The following is a 15,365-nucleotide window of genomic DNA, read 5'->3' on the forward strand; positions in this document are numbered from 1 at the left end:
GTCCATGACCATGTGCGTCCGTATGAATGTCGAGATATTAGGAACTATCAAACTTGAAAGCTGAGAAAGTCACATTATTCATGCAGATCCCAGAGACAAAGATGCATCGCAAGATTGTTTCTGGATGTTGCCACGCCCAAAAACCGCACAAAACTGTCACGCCCACACTTTTGAAATTTTGAACTTTCTAAAGCGTTCTATATTGTTTTACTTTTTACTTGTTTTTGACGCCCTTTTTTACGCAACAAAATTTATTAGTTGTACTAGTTAAAGCTTTTTTATAGTGGAATAAGTATGCTTTACATATTTATGTTTAAAACTACATATGTGCTGATTGTCTAGAATACTAGTACTACTAATGAAAAAGCTTCAAATATAGTAAATATTTTCAAATATAAGTCAGATAATAACACAAAATTGGTACATCAACAGGATTTATTTTTAGTAAAAAAAAAACAGCAAAACAATGCAAGCCGTTTCTAAACTTTTTTTTAGCTGATCTTGCTTCAAATTCCTGGCGTCCTGGCCACGCTGGTTGCCCTGTCCTCGCAGGCATCAACATCGCCCACGAGCAGCTCGTCCACTTCGCCCACGAGCAGTTCCTCCACTTCGCCCACGAGCAGTTCCTCCACCTCGCCCACGAGCAGCTCCTCATCGGACACAACGGCTACTACCACTACCACGATCACAACCGCCGCGACCACCACCACCACCACAACTGAGGAGACTAAGAAGAGGCATCGCCGCAGGCACCGCCGCCGGAGGATCATCATCATCCGACGCGGTGGCGGTGGACTAAGGCGCCGCAGAGAGCGTGGCGGCGAAGAGGATGGTGGCCGTGTCGTGAGGCGCTTCCGTGTGCGCGAACGAAGATTCAGACGTCGTGATGCCTTCTTCTAACGATACACTACTGATAAATGACTCCAATAGTAATTACTTTCATGCAATACAATAAACAGCATAAATATGTATTTGGATTAGCTTTTGGCCTTGCACAATCCTATCTTTTCGAGAAACCAAGGAACACATAGTATATTGGCTTTGGATATAAAATTTAATACATAAATTTAGTTTTGGTGCTAGAACGGTGGCTTGTCGATGCCGCACTCATCGGGTTTCTTGAAGACCAGCGCATATGTGAGCACCGGATGGACATTGCTATCCTCGGAGGCCGTCGAGAGGAGCGAGTGCGTCGATGGACTCTCCATGAAGAGCATCTCGGCGTCGAACTGACTCCAGCGGCCCCGTTTCAATTCGTTCTTAACGTATTTTAGCTGGGTGTTGATCTACGCAAATTTGGATATTTGAAAACATAAATATTTTAAGATATCTTCGTATAGGTTTAGATATAATTACCATAGGCACTAGCAGCGGATTCTGTGCGCAGTTGAACAAACCAGCCACAAATTTTCGCAGACTTTCCGGCTTCGGTTTTCCATTGAGAGCCTGATGAAGGATAACACGAATTATGGCCCGTATCTGAAAGGATTGAATTATATGAATCGGTAGGTTTGAACAATACGAATCAACTCGAATCAATACCTCTGGATGCTGACAAAGATATTCCCAGTTTCCGAGACGCAGTTGTTTTTGGATTCGCGATATGGAGCTGTAATGCTTTATATCCCGCGATTCCCACTTTCCAAGATCCCAGACCTTGGTGAAATTTTGCTTATTCCGATGCGACATTTTTCAGATTTTTATAATGGTAATGCTTTACAGTAATTTGGATGTAACTAAATAGTTTTATTTAGGAAACTAAAGTCAAAGGAATGTTGTTAAAACATTTAATTCAAAAGCTCATAAAAAACAGTGAAATTAGGCTAAGCTTGAATAAATTGAAAATTTACAAATTTGAAAAAACCGCCAAATTGATTCGAGAAAAGTGAGCCATATTTTATTTCACGTTTTGCAGCAAGCAAAAACGGTCACACTGCCCGCACAAAAGAAAATTTTCAACGAAAATTGTTCGAGATTTCCGTTTTTAATTAACAATGATGAATTAATTAACGCTGGAATTAGCACAAGCTGTAACTTCAGACATTTTCTCGGATCCAGGGCAATAGAAAGCGATGGTAAGATGAGTGTATATGACGGAAAAGTGGACTTTTAATTGGTTACAACTGGCCAACCGGCTTGCCCGGAAAAATGAAAAGTCCGCCGTAATAATGGACCAAAAATAGACCGGAGCGCAGTGACACAAAAATAGCCACGACATGTGCTCCCAATGGTCTTCTTATAAGCTGTCTCCTTAAACCATTGCAGGCTGTTCTGGGCGCCCAATTGGTCATCAGCTTGGTGATGGTCAGTGTTATCCAGAAGTTGAGTCCACACTACTCCTTCGCCAAGTGGATTCTGTGCCGCACCGGGCTCTATCGTTACCTGCATCCCACGGACGATGAGCTGCGGTCCCGCGGCGGTGTGCCCAAGGAGAAGCCGCCGAAAGGCGGTCGAAATAAGCAGGCAAATGGTTCAGGAGGAGCAGCACAGTTCCATATACCGCGCAGCATAGAGGTGGAGCTGTTGACGTCACCGGTGTTGGAACGGGATGTTGTCCACCTGCGGTACTTCACCGAATATCAGTGGCTGCTGGACTTCAGTGTCTACACGGGGATCGTCTACGTGGTCTCCGAGGTGGGTAAAATCCGACTACTGTGGTCCAAGTTCTAGCTAATTTCGGTTTCTCGTCCATAGCTGTTCCACTTCTACTACCCGCTGCGCCACGAGATTAACTTGAGCATGGTGTGGTGCCTGCTGGTCATCTTCTTTGCCCTAAAGCTCCTATCCTCGCTCACGGTGCTCTACTTCCAAAGCGAGGAGTCCATCGGAGAGAGGTCGATGGTGATTGTAGCCTGTTTGGTTTACCTGCTAGTTGCCATGGTCGTGCTGATCGTTGACGAGCGCATTCTGGAGACGGGATTGGAGGATGCGTATGCGAGCTTTAATGCCAGCGCTTCCAAGTTCCTCACCGAGCAGGGCCTGCCATCATCGTGAGTTCGCCCCAGTTCCGAGTATCTCCATTTATTTACACCCTTTTTTTCTTATTTTTTAGTGGTCCCGCTTCCAAGATCGTGGTCAAGTTCTTTTTGGCCATGGGTTGCGGCCTGCTCGGCTCACTGTTCACCTTCCCCGGCTTGCGGATGGCCAAGATGCACTGGGACTCGCTGAAGTACTGTCGCGGCAACCGGTTGCTGCAAGTGCTCCTAAATCTCAGCTTCGTGCTGCCCTTTATTCTGGTTATCCTGTGGATTCGGCCCATTAGCCGCGATTACCTGACGGTGCGCGTCTTTCAGGGCATGCAACAGCCACTGTGAGTAGTTAAGCTACATTAGTTTTAACTTCAAGTTAATCCCGATTATTTTTGCAGGCTGAAGCCACACGTTTTTGAGACACTTCGCCTGCTGCTAGTGATCTTTGTGGTGGTGGTTCGTTTCGCCTTGATGCCCATATATCTGCAATCGTACCTAAATCTGGCCCACGACAAGATCATGGATCTGCGCAAGGAGGCCGGTCGGATCACCAACGTAGAGTTCAAGCAGAAGGTGAGGCAGCCATACTCAATCTTTCATGGAGTAACACCTCAGTTTTTCTCCTTTACAGATCTCGTCAATTTTCTACTATCTATGTGTTGTGACGCTGCAATTTGCTGCCCCACTGATCCTATGCCTTTATCTCACGCTTATGTACAAAAGTCTGGGCGGCTTTAGCTGGGCTGGTATTTTCCGCGAGAGCGTTGTCCTGCAGCACGAGTGTGTGGCTAGCGAAACGGAAGGAGCTGCTGGTGCCCTTTCCCAAGGAGATGGGGACTTTAATATTATTGAGTCGGCGCAATCGCTTCAAGCTTCATTTAGCAGCCTGAAAAACGTAAGAATCCTTGCTCTGCACGTCAATGCCAGTTTTAATCAAAGTTTCTTTCAGGTTTTCTCCACGGAGGTGTACAAGGGTTTCCTGGGCTTTGCCACCTGGTGGAGCTACTTCACCCTGTTCGCCACATCCTCGCTGGGCATTGTCTACCAATCATATTTCAACAAGACCTAGATCCATTTAAATCCCCGTAGTAGTATGACTCTGTTCTTTTGTAGTGAATTTGTGGCGCTCACGAAATTAATATTAGTTTCAACCCCATGTGGCGAGTATCTTGATTTACAATATTTTTTGTAAATAATACTACCTAACTCACGAAATTAATATTAGTTTCAACCCCATGTGGCGAGTATCTTGATTTACAATATTTTTTGTAAATAATACTACCTAACTCATTGTTTATAAAGTGTGTTATAAAGACTTTTAACCAGGCTGCCCGGAGAGTAACCAAAGTAATTACAAAAATAAATAAATAATCTAAAACGGAGATATGTTATCAAAACTTGAAGGAATGAGTGCCTCATCGTGATTTTTTGTTTTGCAATATTTCAAGAAACGTGCGTTGGGTTCTGTTCTCATTTAATATGTAATTCATACAAATCTATAACTCGATTCTACTTGCGAATTCGTCGAGCAACAAATGATATATTCATATATATTGTTTATGGGGCAATTTCAAAACACCAATTTATTGAACCTCAAAGGTTGCGTATCAAGTAACAGGCTATATAATTATATGTAGAAGTATATCGTTTGCATATCTCCAGTGGTAGTGCTAAATAGCACAGTGGCCGACATCGGAATAGATTATCGCTTAGACCTTGGCAATGCCAATAACGCCGCAGCCGATGCGGGCACCAGCGTTGCCCGTTGACTTGCTCAGCTCGTGTCCACCCTGGCCAAGATCATCGGCATCGGCGTGCACGACCACGGTGCGTCCGATGATGCTGTCGGCGCCAAAGAGCGTGATCTTCGAGTCGGTGATGTTGACCTTGGTGGGGCAGTCGCCGGTGGCCTCAATGTTGCCCAGATCGCCCAGGTGACGGTTCTCGTCGACGGGAGCGCCGTGCTCCTTGCCATACGGATTGAAGTGGGGTCCGGATGACATGCAGCCGTTGGTGTTGTCTCCAAACTCGTGCACGTGGAATCCATGCAGACCCTTTGCCAGGCCGCACACCTCACCGGAGACCTTCACGGGCGTACCGCTGCTCTGTGGACGGGATGAAGGGGTTGGGTTACAATTAGGCCAACGCTTCAGATTATACTCGAATACTGATAAGACAAAAGTTGTGTATAGTAGTGAATGATTATGATAACTAGCGTGGCCAACTTCATATGATAATAGGTTATTATAGAAGTTAACATTTGTTAATAGACACACGTCAAATGGAAATATTTATAGGCGGCTTAATAAACATTTGGTTATCTTTATAGATTAAAAACATAAATTTCCTCGACACTAAAACATAACCTGTAATTAAGTTAATAATCGATTAATTGACAATTGACATGGCTGCTTTAACTTGGATGTACAAATTAATGATGAACAGCATCATTCTAATTATTCCAATATTCCTAATGATTATTTTAAAACAAACATTTGTTGATATTTATCGATACTTTACGAACAAGTGATGAAATACCTTTATAACTTAGCCGCTTTTAATGACCAGTACTAATTTCGTGACCTTTGCTGTAGGTACTTGAGGGCACACATATGTATGCGCATTTTTGTGCGGCTTATATAAATATAAAGGTGCAATTGCTGGGTGACTAGGCGTAAACTCAAATCGGACTTAATTCAAATGCTTAAAAGCATTTAAAGCAGCATATTGAAGTGGAAGAGGGAGACGCGGGTGCTGCCGGCTATTTGACCTTTAGAACTTCTGTTTTTCGTATATTTTGACGAGCAGAGAAGTTCAAATGATTTTGGATTCTCACCTCCTGTTCGAAGAAAACCGTGCCCTTGGCATCGCCGTTAATTACGCAGACAGCTTTAACCACCATTTCGAATGAATTAATTAATTTATCAAAACGAAAAATGTTGAGAACTTTCCAGGTATCTTCTATGGTGTGACCGTAGCAGAGCAGCTTAGAAACACCAGGGAAACTTTTACAGTAGTTCAGTTGTGCAAAAGTTCTGTTCACACTATTATCCCGTTACTGGAAGTATAATGCTTTGGAAAATATAAAGCTCATGTGTTTTGCTTTTTTTAAGGCTAAAAGCTACAAATGGCAAAATTTTAAAACGGAACATTTGTAGTTACTGCACAAATGGCGTTCACTTTTTTAAACTGTTCAACGAACTAGTGGTTCACTTGGAAGCTTTCCATTTATTCCAATGACAGTGGCGGGAACTATTCAATTTGCTTCGTTTTGCATAAATAAAAAGCGAATCCGGGAATTCCCCAATAAATTCGTATCAACTACTATTCATTGATCTAATTCACCTATCGAGTGTTGATGCCAGATCAAAACTATTAAATATTAATAAACAAAATAAATAAATAACTTCGCTAAGAAATTGAAACAAGAAAGTTTACATTTGATTTTTGTTTTTTTTTTTTAATACACAATTTGTCCAAACACTTAAATGGGATTTTCTTCATTAATAAGAAATAATGTGCTATCATTTCAATCTTTATATATTGTTATTGTATCCGTAAATTTGTAGATATTACTTATTTATTTTCATCATTTTTGTTTTTGTTTGTATTTTAATAATTTGTATATATATTAATATAGATATACATATATATATATACACATATATATATATATTATATTTAAATCGATATAGGTAAAGGTATGTAGATAGGTAATATTATTCATTCGCCTGTTTGTTTGTTTGTTTGTTACTTGTGTGGTTTGCTTGCTTGTTACTTGATTTTACCCAATTTTTTCACGCTTCTCGCACAATTCGGTCACATAGCTATAACATCTTAAACATCATAATCATCAATCATTACAATAATCAATCGCATATATCTAGATAATTTTGCTTTGTTTGCTGCTTTACCTTGTTGTAAACTTAAAATTTATTATATTACTTAGAGAGTAGCGTCATCGAGCATATTGAATTCGTCAGATCTAGGGAATAAAGTCGTTACTTCGAATCGGTTTTCGAATTTTCAAAAAGTGTGCTTGTGCAGTCGCCGCCGTTGAACGGCTGGCATGGCCAACATTTCAAACACAATCATCTCACAAAAGTTGCTATTTGTAAAATGTTCCATATCAATTTACATATACATTGCTTCGCGTGCGTTCATGTTTCCTAAGTTCTCTGTGTGTTGTTGGGGGTTTCGCTATTTAATTTGATTTGTATTTCGGGGTATTGGTTGGTTTTTGATTGGCAAATTCAATATACAAGATGGAGATACTTTTTGTTTTGCTTTCTAATCGTTTACACCCATGGGCCTCACTATTTGCCCTTGTTCTGCCGGTGCTTCTGGATCCGCACGCATCAGAGCACTTCCGACACATACTTGGGTCGCTTGGCCACGGTGGCATCGGTGGCAGTGGTGACGCACTCCTCCTCGCTGGCCTCAATGTGTCCGCTGTAGTCGGTCGGCAACTCCTCGTAGATAATCTCTGAATGCTGTTGCTGGGCCACGGCCTGCTGCTGATGCAGCGTATGCGATGCCCCGCCGCCCATCACATGGTTCCTCTTTAGCGCTAGCAGAGCTCCAACACCGCCGCCTCCGGTCGCTGCGCTTCCCTCCACATGCGTTTGTGGTGTGGCCACTCCAGAGCTTTGATTGGTTACGTAGTACGGACTGCCACTACTGGAGAATATGAATAAATGATTAAAGAAATGCACTGAATTAACAAGTTCCATGTTGTGCTCACCTGTACTGATTGGAATTGTTTGACAGTGTCTGCTGCTGCTGTTGCTGCTGTTGGTGCTGCTGTTGCTGGTGTGCATTTTGAGAGTTGTAGATAATTTCTGCAAGATAAACACAAAGATTACAATCAGATTGAGTGCAGAAAACTTTCTCAAAGTTCTATTCCCAAGTCGAGTGAGTGAAGAACAATACATTAACAACTCCAGTTTGGAATTGAATGAAACGGATTTAAATTAAGCAAAACAAACCGGCATCAGCAGTGCGCTGTTCCAGCGAAATGCCCGGTGATCCAGGTGCTGATTGCAACACAATATCTTGGAGCGGTGAGCTCTCGCGCGAATTATCTGTGGGGAGAAGACAGAAAGAGGAGTTCATATACGACGCAATGCCTCTGACAAACGATTGTCACTTACCCATGTGACTGGGCGAGACTGGCGCCGAGCGGGGCATCCCGTAGGGAGGGCGGAAGCCCTGGCTGCTGCGCTGGCGACGCTTTTTGTAGCTATGGTCGATCAGCTTGGCACCGCTGTCCGGATCAATACGCCAGAAGGAACCCTTTCCGGGTTCGTCCTGGGAGCGGGCCACCTTGATGAAATACCTGCAGGATTTCGATTGTGTAGTTAAAACTATTTCGGCCAGCAATCCCATCGAGCATCATTACCTATTCAAACTGAGATTATGACGTATGGAATTCTGCCAGCCCTTGTTCGTCTCCTTGCGGTAGTACGGGTAATGCTTGACTATAAACGAATAAATGCCCGAGAGCGTTAGCTGCTTGTCCGGAGCGGCAGATATGGCCTGAACGATGAGCTGGGCATAGCTATACGGCGGCTTCTCGTTGTGATTGTAGCTGGCTGTGGAGGGAGTCTGGAACAGATCCTGCTGCAAATGTTCATTGATCGTTAGTATGCCTGAGTGCATATGGTCTAAAAAGGTTCACTTACTGTATTGTTGTTACCGTAGTTGTTGTAATTATTGGGCTGATTCTGAATGAAACCCTGACGTGGACTAGCCGGACAACTGTTGGCAGCGCTTATTGTACCTGCGATGACAATTAAACAATTCAATTAGAATTAGAATTAGAAAATTCGGTTTTATGCCAGTTTTAGATTGTCTCCGTAATCAATTTAAAACGGCTGAATGTAGTCCACATTAAAAGATTCAAATGGTATATAGGATGAAATTCCACTTGCCAGTTGGTGATAGGTAGGGGCTCTTCTGCTCCTTCTTGGGTATGGATATCTTGAGCGGTGAATATATGCCGGGTCCATCGCCGGCGATTAGGTGGGCAGCTGCTCCAGCTGGAGGGGCCACAACGATGCTGCCACTACGCTGTTGCTGCTGGTGCAGGGCTGTGTGGTGGAGCGGGTGGTGTGGTGTGTGCGGGAGCGGGTGGTGCGCCGGTTGTTGCTGCTGCTGCTGCAACGGCAGGTGGTGCGCTGGCGGGTGGTGTGGATGCTGCTGTTGCTGCAGATGCTGCTGTTGCTGGTGATGATGCAATTGCTGCTGGTGAAGTTCGTCCCTCGGTGGCGGTGTAATAATAACGTGTGCTTCACCACCAGCTACTCCTCCACCACCACCACCACCAACGACCAACGATGGCGAATGACCGGCAATTGCATCCGATGAAGTGGCGGGCACATAGCTCTCGAACTCGATACGAATCTCCGTGCTCGGGAAGCGGAAGTAGCAGCTGCAAATGAATATGGTGAATTCGATTAGAGATAAGTGTGCATAAAACGATATATTGGAAAGAATGATTATAGAAATACGAAGTAATAATAAAAATACTTTAGTCATAACAATAAGTTTTGTGTTTATATTGTTCCGCGATTCACGTGCTATACCTACCGCTGAGGCAGACGAAGCGGATCCACATTGCGGCGCTGCAGGAAATCATCCACAAAGATGCCATTCTTGCTTAAGCACTGGACAAAGAAGGCTCGCAGCTCCACATCGTAGAGCACCTGAAAGTGTTTGCGCGACACAAGGTTGTTCTCGGCGACGTTGAAGTGAACCAGCGACGTGGACGAGTTGCGTCCGATTACTGTCACGGCGTCCGTGATGGGCAGTACCTCCTGGTTGAAGCGTAGCTCTCCATATGGCGGGGAGGATGATGTTAATGTCGATGCCGCATTGGCAGAGGGGTTGCTGGTGTTGGCGGAGGTGGTGGAGGATGAGGAGGAGTTGCTGGTGCTACTGGTGGCAGGTGGGTGGTTTGCTGAATTGTTGCTGTTGCCGGTCAGCTGGTCGGCGCTGTTGTTGTTATTGTTGCTGCTATTGTTGTTGTTATTCAGCGCCGCTGTTGCTGCTGCTGCTGCGCCATGATGCAGCTGCAACATGTCCTTGGCAATGGCAACGGTGGCGGCGTCGGCAACACCACCGCTTGCACTATTGGTGGGTGGGTTGTTCAGTACGGCGTGTACGGTAACAATGTTGTTGTTGTTGTTGTTGTGGCTGCTGGCAATGCTGTTGTTGTTGTTGCTGTTGTTTGTGGAGCTGCTATTGCCGGTGGTTGTTGCTAGTGTTGTGGTTGTTGTTGTGGTAGTGGCGGCCATTGAAAGGTAAGTGCCTAACTTGTCCTATGCTCGCTTAGTGTTGTTGTTGGCCTGTAAAATGATCGAAATGAACGGTTGTTAATAAGTTTGTTTCAAAACTCTTCGATTAAACGATAAAATTGGTACCACGTTTTTCACGCTTTTTCATGTTTATATCGGCATTACATAAATTACTTAAAAATGTTATTCAAATTCGGAGGCTTAGTTGGAAAGTAATTTTTGAAATTAAATGAATATGTAAATATTTATTACATTCCTATCTTTGTTTATTATCTTTTCTTTATGGACACTCAAATTGCACAACCTGATATTAACATCATAATTTTTTGGGTATCTACATTTATTTGTTTTCTTTTAATGCCAGCCTTTGCATGGTCTGCAGTTAAAGTTTTTTACCCATTGACTTTGCACTTTGAGAACTATGTTGCTTTATTCCCGCACTGATTGTGCCTAAATTTTTTCCTGCTTTTTCGTAGCTTTTCACGCGCTTTTCGCTCTCTTTTCGCTTTGGCCCCAAGGTTTCTTCTTTTCGTCAGCCACAAATTATTTTCCAAATATACCCACGCACACACACACACAAAGTCACACCGTTGCTGTTTCGGTTTTTGCTTTACTCTGTTTTGCTACCGCAGCCGCACATACACAATCACACCTTCGCACCGCTGTATTTATGTATGTACATGTATATGTACATACCTCGGTCGGCAACAAAAACAAGCGCCGATTGAAGCAACAACAAAAATAATAATAATAATAACACAACTACTACTACTCGCCGCGGAAACTACGTGAGTAAACACACATACACACACTCTATTTACTGATAAATAGCGGGCTCGCGCTTGCGCTCTCTTTGCTTTCCCGGGAATGGAAAATCTCCGCTCTCCAACTCCACACTTATATCGGTAACTCCTCTCTCCACAAAACCCAAACTGAGCTTGCGGCCAGTGTTGCCAACAGGCGATTACATGCCACAAATAGCGAATAAATCATTCAAAGCTGAAAAGAGCTGCATTAAAAAGTTGTGTCCATGTGACACTCGAAGGAAAAGCGCCCAAAAATGAAACATTGCATATGTATGTACATATGTACATACATGTAACATAAATGTTTCTATAATGGTATTCATTTGTATTGTTTTTTTTTTTTTTGTTACGTTTATTTAATTCGTTTTACTTTTATAAAAATTTTCCGGCTAAACAACTAATTTAATTTAAAATTAGTTTTAAAATTTAAAATAAACAGATCTATTAAAGGGACACGTTTTTCTACTTATAAAGGAAATTATTTATTTTTATTTTGTACTAGTTGATTTTGAAGACGTTTCGATAGAATGTAAACAACAGACTGTTTGCCAGCCACCACTATTAAACTTCTAAAACCCTTTATTATGCACCTGTGCAACAAATGGAGAACGATCTGTATCTTGAGTTTTCACTGGCAAAGGGGCGGTGGGGGGTGGGGGCAAAAAAAGGCGACTTCTTTTTTAATGCGGTTATTAACGAACGTTGGCAACACTGTTCCACTCTCTGACTTGTTTGGCTCCACTTGGCACCAACACACGCATATACACTGGAACTCGCGCAACACACACATGAACGGATTGAGAACTCTCGCACTGGCAGGCCCCACATGGCTCCCCCATCAATCGAAATCGATCGAGCTTTTATGCATAAACATGCAAAACGAAACCAAAATAAAATTAACGAGAACAACAAAAGGCAAACAAACGCCCATACATACAGTCATATATGTAAACACACGCACAACCACAGCCACATATAGATTTGGCGAGTGCATACATACGTACATGCTCACTCGTAACGGCAAAAGACGAAAGAGAAGCACAATAAATAAATAAAAACACCAAAATACACACAACCACACACACACGCGCAAACGACGCACGTATATATGTATGTGGCGTATTGGAAATGCGTAAAAAATGCCGCTCGTTGATTTTTCAGCTAGCAACCGACTCCACCTGCGCATACATACATAGGCACGTAAATACAAACAACGGATGTCTTGTTTGTCTCTTTGTAAACACACACAAAAAGCACACTTTTCACAACGTATAGCTGCTGCTCTTTGCTTTTCGCTCGGCGATTGCGTAAACTTGCCGCCCGCTTTTTTCCCACCTAACATCAAAATATGTACACACACTTGAGGCCACCCATACCTTTACTCCTGTGTGTGTGCGTGCGTGTATGCGCGTGTGCATGTGTGTTGGATGAGCGTGTTCCAAAATAAAAATCTTATATTTATTTATATGCCATTTAGCTGACTAAGCTGATTTTCCGCTCACTCTGCTATTGATTTTTATTACTACTAATTCTCGCTCTCTCCTTTGCTGTTTATATTTTCGCCGTTGGTTATCAAACTCGAACTGTTTTTGTTGTTCTTTTTTTTCAGTCTTTTTTTGCACACAACACGTTTTTCGCTGCATGTTTGTGTGTGTATATTATTTTTCTGTTCGTCTTGTTTATTTTTATTATTTTGCGTACCTTGTTGGAAAAAATCGTTGGCTGTTGCAATTTATGAAATCTCTCGATATGCACGTAACACTAGTAATTGGGCAATAATTTAAAGCCGATTTGTGCACTTTTTCAGCGATTTTAATGCGGTTTTCCCGATTCTTATTGCTTCAGCGCGGTGAAGGAGAAGAAGAAGAGATCAGTTCGAGCAAAACTCTGGTATCGCTGGCGCCTGAAATCAGGCATGGCCCGTTCGTGGTCTGGCAACGCCAACCAACAGCTGTTTTCAGCCGCATTTCGATTTTGTAACAGTTTGCACATATATTTGTTCTATTTAATTTTTCAAATAAAACTATCGAAATGCAAAGTCTAATGCGTTTGCTGAGCACAACGCTGACCTTACAAACGCCTTTTCGCACGGCTCCGGCGGGCGTGGCTCTGCTGCAGTTGCGCGGCAAAACCAAAGTGGTGGAAAAACCAAAACCTGGTGCCGGACAGCAATTCCGACGAACTGTGCACTTTCCGGAGGAGTACACCGTCGAGCCGCTGAAGATCACCCATTTGGCTGGCCGGGATCCCGTCTCCGGGCGCTTGGTGGCCAAGGGCATTGGCGGTGGCATTAAACAGCAGTATCGCTGGGTTAAATGGGTGCGGGATGGTCCCACGGAGGGCGCCCAGGAGGAACTGGTGCTCGAGGTGCTACGCGATGGCTGTCGCACCGCCAAAGTGGCCCTGGTGGCCGTCGGCGATGAGCTGAAGTACATCCTGGCCACCGAGAACATGAAGGCTGGCGATATCCTCAAGACCTCGCGCTTTATTCCTAGGATTCCTGGTAAATTCACTTACTGAAACTCATCGGGAGTATTAAACGTTTTCTAAGTAATCTTTTGAGTATAGTCTTACAGTCCTAAACTGATCAGGGAATCTAGAAATTGTACCAATATATTAAAAATATAATTAATTTTTTTGTATAATCCCATAGTGCGCCCCAACGAAGGCGATGCCTATCCATTGGGCGCCTTGCCCGTGGGCACCCGCATTCACTGTCTGGAGAAGAACCCCGGCCAGATGTGCCATCTGATCCATGCCGCCGGCACCTTCGGCACCATTCTGCGCAAGTTCGACGAAAAGGTGGTGGTGCAACTGCCCTCGAAGCGGGAGTTCGCCTTCCAGCGCACCTGCATGGCAACGGTTGGTCGCCTGTCCAACCCGGAGCACAACAAGGAGCACGTGGGCAGTGCCCAGCGGATGCGGGAGATGGGCAATCGACCACGTTCCGGTCTGTGGAAGCGCAAGGAAGGCAAACATGGACGCAAGATACGCCGACTGCCGCCCATGACCACCATATCGCCACCGGCTCCGCCCAAGGAGGAGGCCATCAAGTTGACGCTGCCCCTGTGAGGTTCTTCCTTTAATTTCTATGTGTCTCACAATATACAACTAGAACTAGAGCTACAGAGCTATTTGCGCGATTTTTTCATGGAGAAACCAGTGCCGTGGAAGCTCTCCGCGTCGGAACCGTCCGCATTGCCAGCTACAGCATCATCTTCCTGGCCCCTATCGCTGATGGGTCGAATGTTGCGGTCGAAACGGATGAGTCCAAACTGGAAATCATAGTCCGGGACGCCGCGGGCTAGCACCTTCTTCACGACCGGCGTTTCCAACTGGCTTTCCTTCTTCTTCTTGCCATCCAGACGTACGCCGGAACCCTTGAAGGTCTCCACAACCTCTTCGAGTATGGCGTTGTTTGCTCCGACAACTTCGCCGCCAACAGTTCCAGCAGCACCCTGCTGGCCAGAGCCCGAGGCCTGCGTTTCGGAGTGATCCTTGTAGCCGACTGGCGCCTCAAACTCCACATTCATGTCGCACTCAATGATGCTGACTGCATTGCCGGGCTTTGTCTCGAGGACGCACAGTTCGTAGACCTTCTTGTTGTACTTAATGGCTATGACATCGCCCTTCGTGAGGCAGGCAAAGTTGCGCAGAGCGTTCTCCAGCACCGCCTTCGGATTGGTGATGTCCAGGAAGTCGGTGCTGTGCGGTTGAAACTTTGAGAAGGTGGCCACCGGCAGCGAGACACTCTCGATGTTTAGTATGTCGCCCTCCCCCAACAGCAGGTTTTCCATCATCCAGTGGGGTAGATAGCATTTGCCCTCGTCGGCCACAAACTCGAGTACGCCGGCGTGCGAGGATCGCGATTTCTTGCCGTTGGTGAGCTTGAACAGCATTGGATACTCCACATTCAGGCGGGTGAGCGTGTCCAGCGCCGAGGGAGGCATAATGACTGTGAATGGAAAGTGCTGTTCACATAATTTCTGGCCAGCCTGCTCACTCGCAACTCACTCTTTCCGCCCTTTTCCACGTCGGTTCGCTCGTTTCCTGGCAACATGGATACGGAAAAGCACTTGTAGTTGGGATGAAAGTTGCGTCCCTCCGGGAACATCATGTTGAAGCCGCTGAAGTGGAACATTCTATGTGCGCTGGCTCTCTGTGCCTATGGATTCTTTTCGATTTTAACTACCTTAAATACCCCTTTATTTTTCAAGGGGGGCAGGCTAGAATTTTAACTTTTGTTTTTATTTTTTTTTTTCTATTTTGTTTGTCACGGCAAGGACAGTGTG

The 15,365-nt window shown here is 44.5% G+C and overlaps 7 protein-coding genes across 9 annotated transcripts; 3 read left to right on the forward strand and 4 right to left on the reverse strand.

Annotated features, from left to right (window-relative positions):
- The first annotated feature begins 294 nt into the window (after positions 1 to 294).
- LOC6605228 (protein new-glue 1) lies at positions 295 to 945 on the forward strand. Its single transcript, XM_032717984.1, has 2 exons — positions 295 to 336; positions 496 to 945. The coding sequence occupies exons 1-2, from the start codon at positions 295 to 297 to the stop codon at positions 898 to 900; spliced, it is 447 nt and encodes a 148-aa protein (XP_032573875.1). The 3' UTR covers positions 901 to 945.
- Positions 946 to 947: 2 nt separating this feature from the next.
- On the reverse strand, positions 948 to 1,779 carry LOC6605229. Its single transcript, XM_002030031.2, has 3 exons — positions 1,543 to 1,779; positions 1,357 to 1,479; positions 948 to 1,286 (listed from the first exon to the last, which is right to left on the reverse strand). Exons 1-3 carry the CDS (start codon positions 1,687 to 1,689, stop codon positions 1,080 to 1,082), a joined length of 477 nt encoding a protein of 158 aa, XP_002030067.1. The 5' UTR covers positions 1,690 to 1,779; the 3' UTR covers positions 948 to 1,079.
- Positions 1,780 to 1,925: 146 nt separating this feature from the next.
- LOC6605230 (transmembrane protein 161B) lies at positions 1,926 to 4,366 on the forward strand. Its single transcript, XM_002030032.2, has 7 exons — positions 1,926 to 2,075; positions 2,266 to 2,634; positions 2,695 to 2,990; positions 3,053 to 3,310; positions 3,368 to 3,542; positions 3,601 to 3,864; positions 3,919 to 4,366. Exons 1-7 carry the CDS (start codon positions 2,073 to 2,075, stop codon positions 4,036 to 4,038), a joined length of 1,485 nt encoding a protein of 494 aa, XP_002030068.1. The 5' UTR covers positions 1,926 to 2,072; the 3' UTR covers positions 4,039 to 4,366.
- Positions 4,367 to 4,518: 152 nt separating this feature from the next.
- On the reverse strand, positions 4,519 to 6,003 carry LOC6605231 (superoxide dismutase [Cu-Zn]). Its single transcript, XM_002030033.2, has 2 exons — positions 5,806 to 6,003; positions 4,519 to 5,074 (listed from the first exon to the last, which is right to left on the reverse strand). The coding sequence occupies exons 1-2, from the start codon at positions 5,869 to 5,871 to the stop codon at positions 4,679 to 4,681; spliced, it is 462 nt and encodes a 153-aa protein (XP_002030069.1). The 5' UTR covers positions 5,872 to 6,003; the 3' UTR covers positions 4,519 to 4,678.
- Positions 6,004 to 6,402: 399 nt separating this feature from the next.
- On the reverse strand, positions 6,403 to 12,936 carry LOC6605232 (dual specificity protein kinase splA). 3 transcript variants are annotated; one of them, XM_032719221.1, is made up of 9 exons: positions 12,775 to 12,936; positions 9,561 to 10,318; positions 8,903 to 9,402; positions 8,654 to 8,751; positions 8,371 to 8,588; positions 8,123 to 8,307; positions 7,958 to 8,053; positions 7,714 to 7,810; positions 6,403 to 7,649 (listed from the first exon to the last, which is right to left on the reverse strand). In XM_032719221.1, exons 2-9 carry the CDS (start codon positions 10,265 to 10,267, stop codon positions 7,328 to 7,330), a joined length of 2,223 nt encoding a protein of 740 aa, XP_032575112.1. In that variant the 5' UTR covers positions 10,268 to 10,318; positions 12,775 to 12,936; the 3' UTR covers positions 6,403 to 7,327. The 3 variants fall into 3 exon arrangements, with proteins under 3 accessions (XP_032575112.1, XP_032575109.1, XP_032575111.1); XM_032719218.1 differs by having other exon boundaries at positions 8,371 to 8,591; XM_032719220.1 differs by lacking the exon at positions 12,775 to 12,936 and adding an exon at positions 10,664 to 10,752 and having other exon boundaries at positions 8,371 to 8,591.
- An 82-nt stretch (positions 12,937 to 13,018) lies between these two features.
- Positions 13,019 to 14,195, forward strand: LOC6605233 (39S ribosomal protein L2, mitochondrial). The gene is made up of 2 exons (XM_002030035.2): positions 13,019 to 13,576; positions 13,727 to 14,195. Exons 1-2 carry the CDS (start codon positions 13,105 to 13,107, stop codon positions 14,143 to 14,145), a joined length of 891 nt encoding a protein of 296 aa, XP_002030071.1. The 5' UTR covers positions 13,019 to 13,104; the 3' UTR covers positions 14,146 to 14,195.
- LOC6605234 (ubiquitin fusion degradation protein 1 homolog) lies at positions 14,128 to 15,361 on the reverse strand. Its single transcript, XM_002030036.2, has 2 exons — positions 15,088 to 15,361; positions 14,128 to 15,028 (listed from the first exon to the last, which is right to left on the reverse strand). Exons 1-2 carry the CDS (start codon positions 15,212 to 15,214, stop codon positions 14,205 to 14,207), a joined length of 951 nt encoding a protein of 316 aa, XP_002030072.1. The 5' UTR covers positions 15,215 to 15,361; the 3' UTR covers positions 14,128 to 14,204.
- Positions 15,362 to 15,365: the final 4 nt, after the last annotated feature.

This window comes from Drosophila sechellia, chromosome 3L (genome assembly GCF_004382195.2).
Source record: "Drosophila sechellia strain sech25 chromosome 3L, ASM438219v1, whole genome shotgun sequence".
In the NCBI taxonomy this organism is placed as follows: Eukaryota; Metazoa; Arthropoda; class Insecta; order Diptera; family Drosophilidae; genus Drosophila; species Drosophila sechellia.